At 35.8% G+C, this 11,818-nt stretch overlaps 1 protein-coding gene across 3 annotated transcripts in view; it reads right to left on the bottom strand.

Annotated features, from left to right (window-relative positions):
- LOC115237405 (venom metalloproteinase 3-like) overlaps positions 1-11,347 on the bottom strand; it is a 12,799-nt gene extending 1,452 nt beyond the window's left edge. The window contains exons 1-13 of one of the 3 annotated variants that reach the window (XM_029810414.1): positions 10,286-11,345; positions 9,910-9,999; positions 7,339-7,537; positions 7,064-7,193; positions 6,772-6,901; positions 6,434-6,576; positions 6,043-6,095; positions 2,609-2,735; positions 2,317-2,481; positions 1,871-1,997; positions 1,660-1,764; positions 1,180-1,331; positions 509-906 (exon numbers count right to left, since the gene is read on the bottom strand). In XM_029810414.1, coding sequence (XP_029666274.1) covers positions 509-906; positions 1,180-1,331; positions 1,660-1,764; positions 1,871-1,997; positions 2,317-2,481; positions 2,609-2,735; positions 6,043-6,095; positions 6,434-6,576; positions 6,772-6,901; positions 7,064-7,193; positions 7,339-7,537; positions 9,910-9,999; positions 10,286-10,528 — 2,062 coding nt within the window. In that variant the 5' untranslated portion in view covers positions 10,529-11,345. Of the gene's footprint in view, positions 1-508; positions 907-1,179; positions 1,332-1,659; positions 1,765-1,870; positions 1,998-2,316; positions 2,482-2,608; positions 2,736-4,336; positions 4,393-6,042; positions 6,096-6,433; positions 6,577-6,771; positions 6,902-7,063; positions 7,194-7,338; positions 7,538-9,909; positions 10,000-10,285 lie in introns of all 3 variants that reach the window. The other 2 variants (XM_029810413.1, XM_029810415.1) reach the window with 2 other exon arrangements.
- Between the last annotated feature and the right edge of the window lie 471 nt (positions 11,348-11,818).

Raw genomic sequence — 11,818 nt, 5'->3', positions numbered from 1 at the left:
ATATATCTGTATTAATTTTATTGATATTATCTTGTTCTTTTGAAGATAAACTTGAGAACCTGTGTTAACGAAATAGAAGGAATTAACGATAACTATTATCACAGACTCTTATTGATTTATGAGAGCGATCATATATGAGACAAAAAACTGCAACTCTTATTCCATTAGTAACATAAAAGAGATAAAAATAAAACAAATATATTATACAAAATGATGAAAATGTCTCCGAGTAAAACCAACAAAACAACCTAGACCACAGAAGTCGGAACCAATGTCATTCGAAAAGTTCCTCGTAATTTCAGATTCCAGATAATTCCAGAGAATTCTTCGCCATCGAAGAATTGTAAATAGAATAGAAGAGATACGTAGAAAGAGAACACTATATCGAATTCCGTGCAGACGTTAACGACAAGAGATGATTACATGCAAAAGTTAAACATTCGGTCCTGAGGAGACAGAGAAAAAAAAAATATCGTGATGATACAGATCTAATTCAGAATTCTCTTACCGCGGCCGTCATTTCGAAGGCCGTTTTGATATCCTTTGGTCGTTGTGGAAAGTGACATCACGCTTTTATATTTGAACGGATTAATTTTTGGACCGTTAATGACCTTTGAAGTGGTACTGACAGTGTAGTACGAGTTGAAGAAATTGGTAACGCTTCTCCGAGTGGTGGTACTGATGCCGCCACCAATGCCGCTATTATTATTATTATTGCTACTGTATTTAGTCTTATATCGATCGGTGTATAAATTATTAACGGTTGTCTGTGTATATTTCGACAGCGTAGTTACGCCCGGTATTGCGACACGTTTGTAAGTCGATAGTGTCGTTATTGTCGTCGGTGTCGTCGACGCGATTATACTCGATAATGGTGTGCTCAGTGTCGTTGATTCCCATGGATACCTGTGTGGCATATCATTATGGCATTACTACATAATGCGTTGCATAAAACTGTGTATCTATGTACGTTGCGTTGTACTATGTCAAATAACGCATTAACAGCATCATAAATACGTTGATTCACGTTTGATCCTTAAATAAAGGACATAATGTGTTTACATATGTAATTTCCAGTGTGATCGTTTAAATATGCACTGCATTAAAAGATTAATAAAAAATCTATCTACGCAATGCGCGGTTCCTGTTATGAGAAAAGAAAGAATCCACCTGCATTACCTGTAGTCTGTGTTGTTATACTGAGCGAATATCGGCCGATTATGCAGCGTAGGATTAAATATGCTGTCTCGGCGTACGTAGGTCGGAATGTTCTGCGTATAATCCGGTATTATGTTTTCGTGCTCCGCCACGCACTTTCCATTCAGGCAGTACTAAAAATCAACATCAGTGTGATTAAACATCTGTGCAAAGAAATTCCGGGATAATATATATATATATATATACGGAATTACATTATCTCGACTCGTAAAATTACATAACGCAATACCGCGCCATTGGTTCACATATCTGTCAAGATTTATGAGATCACTTCTGGTTGTTAATTACGCATTATGACAGTATTTACGGTAGCTATATCATGACATTATACAAGCTATATTACGGATTTATTGTAGAAATATCATAAAAGCAAACGCACACACTTTTTCGAAATGAGAAAATATTATTATTGTAAAGCATGCAGATTTCATTTTGCTTTACCTGACCATCTCCGCAAGGCGAACCTTCTGCTGCTGGACGATACGCCACGCAGTATCCGGATCCAGCATCAAAACAGAATAGCTGAGCGCAAACCCGATCGTCTTTCTAAAATCACGTAAACGAATATAAAATGTAAATATGTGGAGTGTAAATTAACTAGGGAAATTACTGTAAAATTTATTGTGAATGTATAAAGACAATAAAAACGTACGAAACAAGCGCTTGTTCCACGATCTTTCCGACATTGCGCATCTAAGGATAAAAGTTTTCCCGGAAGTACTCTGGGCAATGCCTCATCCTCGTGAGGGGCATTGTATAAACAAGTCGCTGTATCACCACTAAAAATCAAAAAAACTATTAAGAGAATAAAACGGATTTTTTTTTTTTTTTTATAAGATCTAGAATGTTTAGCAGTAACGTGGATATTATTTTAAAAAATTGATTAAATGTGTGCACGGTATATTACTTTATAATAATTATTGACATTTTTATACACATTTATATATCGCGTCTGTTAAAAAAATTTATTTAAAACATAAACGAAAATTACTACAAAAGAGCAATAAAGAAATTTATTTACATGAAAACAATTTTTCTAAATAGTAGATTTTTCTAATTGATAGATCCAATTTTCAGAGTTACACGAAGACTACCTACTTTAAAAAGTGATGGAAGGAGGACACGCTGCAGTGCGACCATTTAAAGCCTTTCTCGGTGTGCCTAAGATCGCTCATGATGTATCCATCTTCCCATCGACACTTCTCGGCGCCCGGTCCACCTAGATAACTCGGCGGAGGTGAACCGTCATGAACGGCGCCCAATCTACAACGCAATCGTATACGATATAATCGATTTTCTGAGGTAAAAGCAGAGCTGATAGGCGAGTGTAAACAGGTGGATAGAAAAGATCGGGAAAAGATTCGTAATCAAAATAATCTCGAGTACTTACAGATGGCCCACTTCGTGCGCAGCGACGATGATACCGCTGAATCCACCAGTATCCTCGATGATAGCGACCGAATTCACTTTTTCGAGACGCTTATTTACGACGCACGCTCCGCCAACATAGGCGAATCCTGTATGCAGAAAAGATCTTTTAATACGTTTCAGCACTTTGCTCTCCTTCAATGCATGTCTCGAATAGAACTAATTCGTTACAACTAAGATTGTTGGCGTTAAACAAGCTGTCTCGTTAAATTAGTATCTGACCAGAGGAACTGGCATAGAAGCGTATTTCTACCATAAACTCGGGCAAAAATTCGATCGAATGATTACTCGGAAGTATAATCGATCGATTTTATCAATCGAGTTTCGATATTTACGTTCAGAATGAAGAAGCACGCTTGTTGTTAATTTGCCATAAATATTATTTTATTTGAGAGCGTTCGAATTATGAGAATTAATAATAATATTAATTCGCTCGAGTAAGTGTGTTAAAATTAAGTAATTATCGATACATATATGCGGCATGCATCCGGTATTAATTCGTCGCGCCCAATTAGTTAACGAGAAATTTAGCCGGAATATCAGATAGTTTATATCATATAGTTTAAGGGGTGTTTGTGTGGCGAACCGGCTGAATTAGAATGTCATCCCTTTCGCATTCCCTGAATGGAAAATACACCGGCGATAATTCCCCGGCATGAAAAATACATCTCTTGACGTATTTAGAGTCGCTATGATTTCAAAGACTTACCAAAGACCACGATCCGTGACAGTAATGCAGCCAAAGATACAAGAGTCGTGAATTATTCGGGAGAGATTATTCAGAACAAAGAGTATATAGGCGATATAAAAAAAAAAGAGAGAAAAAGATAATAGAAAATTAAATTTTGAACGATCGTTCCTTTTTTGGCGATGACATTGCGTGCTTTTCGCCATATGTGAAACGTGTGTTATCAAATTCGCGAACGATTTTCAATGTATAAGATCGTGAAATAATAAATATGTACATAAATGCAGAAATATTGTAATAGTTTGTGTAAATGATACAGTGGCGGATTATATATATAATCGAATATAAAAGATATTTAATTAAATTTTACGCATTTATTTCTTTTTATATTGATCTTTTTCTAATAATATATCGAAAATATAAGAATATCATCGAATTTCATAATGCGCCGAAAAAAAGATCGTCTCGGATCCGCCATTGTATAAACATTGAGACCTTGCATATATGCAATAGATATAAACACATATAAAAGTAAAGTTTAAGCGACTGTGCGAGGGAACAGCAGAGTTCGAAAGAGGCAATTGCTTGATGCAATTCTTGTTGCAGAATTGTAATCTATATGATTCACGTATAAAGTAGAGAAAAGTATAAGGCATACCCATTAGAAGAAAATATATTTAGATAAATAAATATAAAAATAAGTAAAATATATAAAGCAAGCTCTTTGAATAATTGTTTCCTAAATCTCAAAAAATTCAAAATGGTAAAAACAGAGAAATCTTGACATTCTACAAAATGTAACAAATTTATTTTTAAATATTTATCTAGCTTTTATTTAATTTACATATCTTTAATTTATTATTTTCGTAAATCTCTTTCTATCTTTCTCGATTGGATATCTGGAAATTCAGACTAAGATAGTGTACATGTGCAAGACTTAAAAGTTGAGAAAGCTAAAACAAAAAAAATTTCCTCTTCTTGATCCGAGAAAAAAAAACGTACCTGCGGTTCCTCTATTGCACACATCATTCGCGTATTGCCTCCTGCACATATCTAATCTGCAATGCAATAACAAAAATACTCTTTATCATATAAATTCATACTCGGCAAATATTTCTGACCTGGTCACGGGACAGACGGTGAGACTCGGCCGCTCGGATCAGTTCTTACGACTGTGTAAAATAATAAAAAAAAAAAAAAAAAGAAGAAGAAATAAGTAAGCATAAATACACGGAATCATGTCTGTCGCTAGGACGGAAGCTGGAAGATGAGATACGAAACGATTCGATTCATATATTTCAGTAGATTTCAGAATATGAATGATAATCATCCTCTCGAGAAAACCGCTACCGTATAAGAAGTGTAACATTATCCTGCATTTTGAGAAAAAAATCGACAGTGCTTATGCGACAATCAATAATGCCGATTTGCGTGTGATCAAAAGCAACCACCCGCGAAGCAAAACTGTCGCAAGATCACGTCATTTGAAACTGGTATAATTTTGGCGAGGTGACAAATTTCGGTACTATAGACACATAAAAGAGAAGTAATGTCCACATGTGTTCGTGACGATAAAATCGTTCGATGTAAGGACATTTTTTCGTATGTATCAAGAATTAAACGCACCGAAATTGTACCGGTTTCAGCCTTCAGTCACAAATTCTCCGCATAAAAAACGCTCTTCTCATCGGAGGCAGAAGGCATGTATCTTAAATATACACGCGTGTTGTGGAAGCATACGTGTGTCTTGAAACATTAAACAAAAAATAAAAGTGAAAACATACTATGCGATCTTAGTGCGTAAATAAATAATCGTTGATTAAGCGGTGATCGCTTGCATCGCACGTGCGCGCGTCGAAATCAATTAATTAATTTTGTGATCTAACATTTCTATCGAGCCTGTCAGCGGAACAAAAATCGCGACTAAATATTAGATCAGTTCTCAATTCACGCAGAATTATGCAATTTAGATATTTTGTATTTATGTAGTTTATATAAATAATTTGAATTGCAAATCACTATATAAGCACATTTTTAAAGAGTCACAAGAGACTCAAATTGATTTTTACGACTTGTCGATGCAAATGTTAAAAGGATCTGTTTGGAGATATTTTCGCATATATTCAGTGATACGTTTTTTTTTTTCAAGTTTATCCGGAATCAAGGATATTCGGAAGCGTTTTCATATGCGGTATTACGACACGATAATCCGGTGTTACGATAACAAGACGTTCGTGAGATAATCACGTGTTGTTAATTAAATCAATATTAGTGTACCCGTAATTACCATACCCGCTCCTCGTTTGAGCGTGTGCATAAAAAGCTCTGGTGATACTGGTGCATTGTCGCGCAAATTGATTGCAAGTCCCTAATTTCACTCGTTACCTATATATTATGGAGTCAGGCGAGGGAGATATTCTTGTTCCAAATGTTTTCAAGAGTGTCAAAAAGTTCTTTTCGCTGACATGATGCACCCACTCGTCTCATGAATTAAAATATTAAACAATACATGCTGATTCTCGCATAAAAAAATATCTTCCTCGAGAGACTTTCTAAGGGCTAATTAACGCTACTACCTGTTAGATACCATTACTGTATCGTCAATAATACCGACAAACTATATACAAGCCAGCGAGGATACCATGGAAAATGGATTACAAAAGTTTAGAAAAAAATGAAGCGTGTGATCACTATGTAATAAACCATACCGGCAGTTCCCTTAGTGCAGCGGCCGCCTTTCCTACGACGGCACATATCATACCTGTTTTGCGGGATAAAAATCGAGAGTATGAAATTATCATGGATAAAACGTGAGAATTATAAATAATATTATCGTTTACATAAAAACGGAAAGAATTGAAATTAACTGCTATACGTTTACTAAGAAATCCAATGCACAATTCATAATGTGCATTACCATATCATGTTTCTCTCGTTACGTCATAGAGTTAATAAAGTGCTCGTCGTCGAAAATAATAAATAAAAAAAAAATCTGGATTGTCAAAGAGCATCGTTTTTCAGCTGCGGGCACTCTTTTGTGACTTGAATTAACGTAGTTGATGTAATGTAAATCGCGTTTTATGAATTGGACACTCTTACTTTGTAACGGCAACGGCGATGTCGTATACAGGAAGTCTCCTCTCCCGGAAAAGATATTTGCCCATGTCAGTGAGAGCAGCTGCCGAGTCAATTGCGTCTCTTCCCACGCGATTTCTTTCCAAATACGGCGTCGCGTCTCGTCCCTTTGGATATAACATAATACAATTTTATTTTTTAATAAATCAAGGAATGTGTTTAGGAGATTCGACAAAATTAAAAGTGAAAAAATAAAAAAATTCGTATATACATTTTAAAAAAAATCTACTTATCGTGCTAGGAAAGAAAAAATCATAGTTTATTAAAGGCAAATAAATTAATACCGCTACCGTGTCTCTTACCCGTGAAATAATTATTCCCGCTATACTGATACGTATTTTTGGCCCTTTCAGTAACTTATACCTCAGATCTACTCCGTTCCAAAAGGATACGAAGTATCTCTTTATCTGTACGTTGTCACCGCCGTGCAATCTGAAACAAGAGAGAAGATTGTATCTGTTTAAGCGCGCAAATGTATTCGAGATTATAAATGCAAATTTTCGCATAATATCTGTACAAAGAAAAGAATATTTATTATTTAATCGTGAATATTTGCTGCTTTAAGCAGCTTTAATGATATATTAGTCGACTCACCTGTACCCGTCATAATCCACAATGCAGAGGATTTCCGGGTAAATAACGTACGGTGCTTCACGCTTCGATCTGTTATTGATCGAACGTTTGCTTCTGTATCTCTTGGCTAAGTGATCCGGCTCCATAAACGCTGCGAAACATTCGCGCTCGTATTTGTAATTTTACAATGTTTTTTTAATATTATATTCAATCTAATATAAAAATTAATTTATATACTTTACATAAAACTCAAATGAAAGCTATGCAAAAATTCCGATAACGCATAATATACTTACAAAAATCGTTATATTCATCGCCGACAGATCGATCAATTTTTTTAAAAACGATATGATGACTTGTGCGTTTTAAGTTTTCGCTTCTAGTTACATTGGGCAGTAATTCGGGTTCGTGGAGGGCTGATGCCTCGCTCATTACTTCCTGTAAAACTCGTTCTGGCAGTGGTCGAATAACTAATTCTGAACCGATGGTTCCGTCCTGAACAAAAAGATTTAATTGTTCAATATGATATACCTGTTATTCTATACTTAAAATTATCTCAGATTTGTATCTTTTAGCATTCTTTGAATTATGTAAAAATTAAACTGTACATAGAAATAATATGGTGTATGAGTCACGTTGCATTAGTTGAGATGTGTGTTAAATCGAGCGTTTCCTTCGTAGATTTTTAACAAACGTTTTGCAGCGAGGCGAATTATTCGCAAGCGCGATATTCCCGATCCGGGCACGATCGAGCCGTTCGATCTGCGAGAGGTGCATTGGTCAGATCTCGAGGGAGGGAGAATGAAAGCGAAAGGTCAGGACACTACGAGGGGTCACTTAGAACAACGCTTTTATACGGCGTATTATGTAACCAGGCGATATTACGTACAAGCCCGCGTTCGGACGACGTTACGAGGCTTCGCCTTCATTAAAAAATTTCATCGAAACTCCCACGCACAAACCGCCGTTGAGCCGCGAGATCGATCCTATCGTCTCGGTCACAAATCCTTATGCAGGTGTGATGAATGGGAGAAGTTCTTTCGTAGTTGAAACGATATTAACTTTCACGACTCCTATAAGGTATAACGCGCGTAATTGTAATATATTCGTGGCGTTCACCCCCGCGCGTGCATACCAGGTATATTACTCACATTTATATCACGACGTAACAATCTCGCCCGTAAGAGCGCGTAATTTAGAGATCGTATATAACGATCTTTTCCCGATAAGATACGCGAATATTCCAGAATTGGCGATTCACGTTTCTTACGAAATTTTCGAGTTGATTTCTGCACAAAGCTTCGAGATTTTAACACCATGTAATTAAGAATAACTAATTAAATTACCGCGACAATGTGCGGAGACAATCAATTAGCGTGATCAATTTGTCTCGTTTTAAATATAGCGGAAATTCACACATGTAACTTTTGAAACTTTCAAAATTTTAGAACTTTAGTGTTTTGTAAGAGCTCCTCGATTCAAGTCACATTATGGGAATCATTGCGATATTTGCTGCCATAACATAATGTAGATCGTCAAATTTACGTATGTGTTAAATGCAAATATGAGGAAAATACTGTATACAGCGTATTGCTTCCTTATAAGGACGGCAATTAATAAGAACTTGGTAAGAGAAATCAAGTCACGCTCATTTGAACGCGGAATTATTAGGAACAACATCCTTCCCTTCTTTCTCTCTCAAAATTGCAGACCGCGGCGAAAGGTAGGATAGATGCGAAGAGAAGTTTATTGGCTTCTATCTTGCAAACACATATATCTTCTTCATAGGACTTTATTCCGAGAAGAAAACGTCGGTTGCGAGCGCAAAGGGGAAATGTCAAAATCGCGGTATTTAAGTAACCTCGCCTTGTATGCCTCGCTGCACACACTTTGTATATAACGTCGCGATTATATGTGTCACGATAATACTCGTGATTATGCAGCCTAAGCTACGTAATCTTTCGATTTTCAATATCAAACGTCGATTAACTATGATTGAGACATAAAAGTTAAAATTTCTTGAAAGAATCGGCTAAAGAGAATAAAAATTTACCAAGTTTAATTCGCAAAAAGATTTTCTGATCATTTATAATAATAAAAATATCGACATTTATTTTTCACAAAAATGTTCATCTCTTAAATATAAATAAAAAATGTAACTGTTTATTAAGATTACTTATTAAATCCACTTTGATCATTATGATAGAGCAGTTTACGATTGTCTCGCGAAGAAAGCAAAATTGCTAGATTATTTATTATTATCCATAAAATATAATTATCATAACTCATGACGATCATACTCGATGATCATATTCGATGGGACGGCATTCCAGAAATTCTGTATACGAATGTTCGGCGGCAGCGAGATAAAACCCGCCCCAACATTTTAATTACATATAATAAATCTTCGCGATATTCAACATATACGCAATCGTCTCCAGTGTTAGTCGGTGGTTTCCGATCAATCATAAATCAATCTTACAGCGAAAGATAAAAAAGCATTAATTTCACATTTAATAAAAATTAATAAGCATTACATACATATAAGGTAATCTACATATATTCTCGTTAAATAAATTAACAAATTATGTTTACGTGGTTTAACTTGGCTGTAAGAAAACGAATAAGTCGCTCATTAATTACCATCGTGCAATTTTTCACCGAAATTGTATCAGCGATTGTTTTTAGTAATTACTTTATATATATCTAATTGTAAAAATGTTACAGCTGGGCTGTATAGAACGAATTGCGATATTGCTATAATTATAACATACAGGCCCTAAGCGAGTCGTGTCGGATTGACGAAAGACGGACCCGTAATAATGGGGTAGTGACGAAAGGGACATTAAGAAAGAATGGCCACTTACAACGCGCACTTTCCCATTCGTGTCCCGGTGTAGTAGAATGGAAGCCATGTTCTCCGTGTCTTGATAAATGTCACCGATATCCACATCAACCTAAAATAAGTGGAACAATAAAAGAAATTCAATTTAGAAATAAAATAATCAAATATGTAATATATTAAATAACTAAATAATTAAATAACTCTCAAAAATCGATTTTTTAAAACATTCTGCAAATTAGAAAATTCAAAAAATTGCAACTAATTCTATAGCACTATCTTTTTATAGCACTAATTGATCTTTCCGGACATTCTAGACTGATAATCGTTAATATTAAAAGACAGAAGAATTTAAGTTTAGAAAGATTGTAAGATCCCGATAATTAAAAGAGATCACTTACATCCTTTACCCTCTCATAATGAAGGCCGTCGGGTTGCGATGTATTTCTGGTGACGGTCCACATTGGCAGGCTGTTGGCCGTCAACAAGCCTTTCGTGGGCTTTAACGAAAGGCTGATATCTTTGCCGAAGGCCTTCAGATGAATCTGTGGTTTCGCGTCCACACTCCTTTTGTGCACCGTATGCAACACAGGCACGACTTCGTACGGCGGCACTACGGTTTTAGGAATATTTTTAAAACGCATGTTTATACATCCACTCGAAGATTATCCCAACGAGAGGGATGTTAAACAATTCCTTTCCTTTAAATACTAAGATACCTTTTGAACAATATGTTTTACGCGTCGTATAATGTTAGCGTAATATTACCACGTTGTTGGTATCAGCGTTCGCAATTTATAATTAGGGGATTTTAAGATTAATGAGGGGGTCTTTTTTTCGCGATCAATTCCTCATGGTGTAGCTGTCGCTAAAATACCCACGGTCATTTAACACGAGAGGCCGGCGACGGGAAGCCCTTTCTAAGGTCATCGATACGACGATCTTCCAATTTCATATTCTCGTACGATGATGAAGTTAATAAATATTCATCGAGAATGATTCACGATGGAGAATTTGAGTTTAACAGCGTCGAGAAACGAAAAATATTTGCGTTGCTGATATCCGATTTCTTTGGGACGCGTCAAAAATAGGGAAGAGTGTAAGAATGGAAATTTGCCATATAGAAAAAAAACTCGGCGAAAATTTGTTCACCCGATTAAACTTGGCGTAGATTTTATTTCAAGAAAATTTTTTAATTCACTTGTTTAATATGCTTAGTTGTGTGAAAAATGATAATTTTTCCTCGAGATTTTTTGATCGAAGAAAGGCAAACTCCAAATTTCACAAGAAGCAGATGAGAATACATACATTTTCCATTGAGAGATATCGCGCATATGAAATTAAGATAGGCTGTTCTGACAACGATTATCCTTGACGCGTCCCCACCATTTGTGTTAGAATCGCATTAGTCGATGACCTGATGTTTTAGTCATTTTTTTTTATTACACCGCGTCGCCGGAAGGAACGGAACGTCAAAAGATATTTTATATTTTAATATAATATAGATAGATAATTAATAATTGTTTAGTTAAAAATAATTAAATAATTAGCTGTGCATTAATATTCAAATTATATTCAATATGGTAATTTCAAATTATGCTCGCGACTTCACAAACATTGTAATTGATCGATAGGCTTTATTCAAAGCAAAGCGATTTTTCAAGTGTTCTCAGAATCACGGCTCGTCCGGTTTTACAACGACGGTTCTGTAATCGACGGGTATGCGTGCATATTCTCCAGTTTTCCAATCGCATTTCAAGGTCTTCTTCTACCATTTAGCAGCATTTACTTACACGTGGTGTCGCAGAAATCGAGCTGCAGCGAAACGATCAAAGGGGCTCTGGGGCTCCTAAGGTCGATCACTTTCGCTCATTACTTTACTAGAGTGCTCGATCGAGAGTTGATCGATTTGCGCTCGTACAAACGATAGTTTT

The sequence above is a fragment of the Formica exsecta genome, unplaced genomic scaffold, assembly GCF_003651465.1.
Source record: "Formica exsecta isolate Colony F162 unplaced genomic scaffold, ASM365146v1 scaffold295, whole genome shotgun sequence".
Lineage (NCBI taxonomy): Eukaryota > Metazoa > Arthropoda > Insecta > Hymenoptera > Formicidae > Formica > Formica exsecta.
This window is presented reverse-complemented; position numbering and strand designations above follow the sequence as displayed.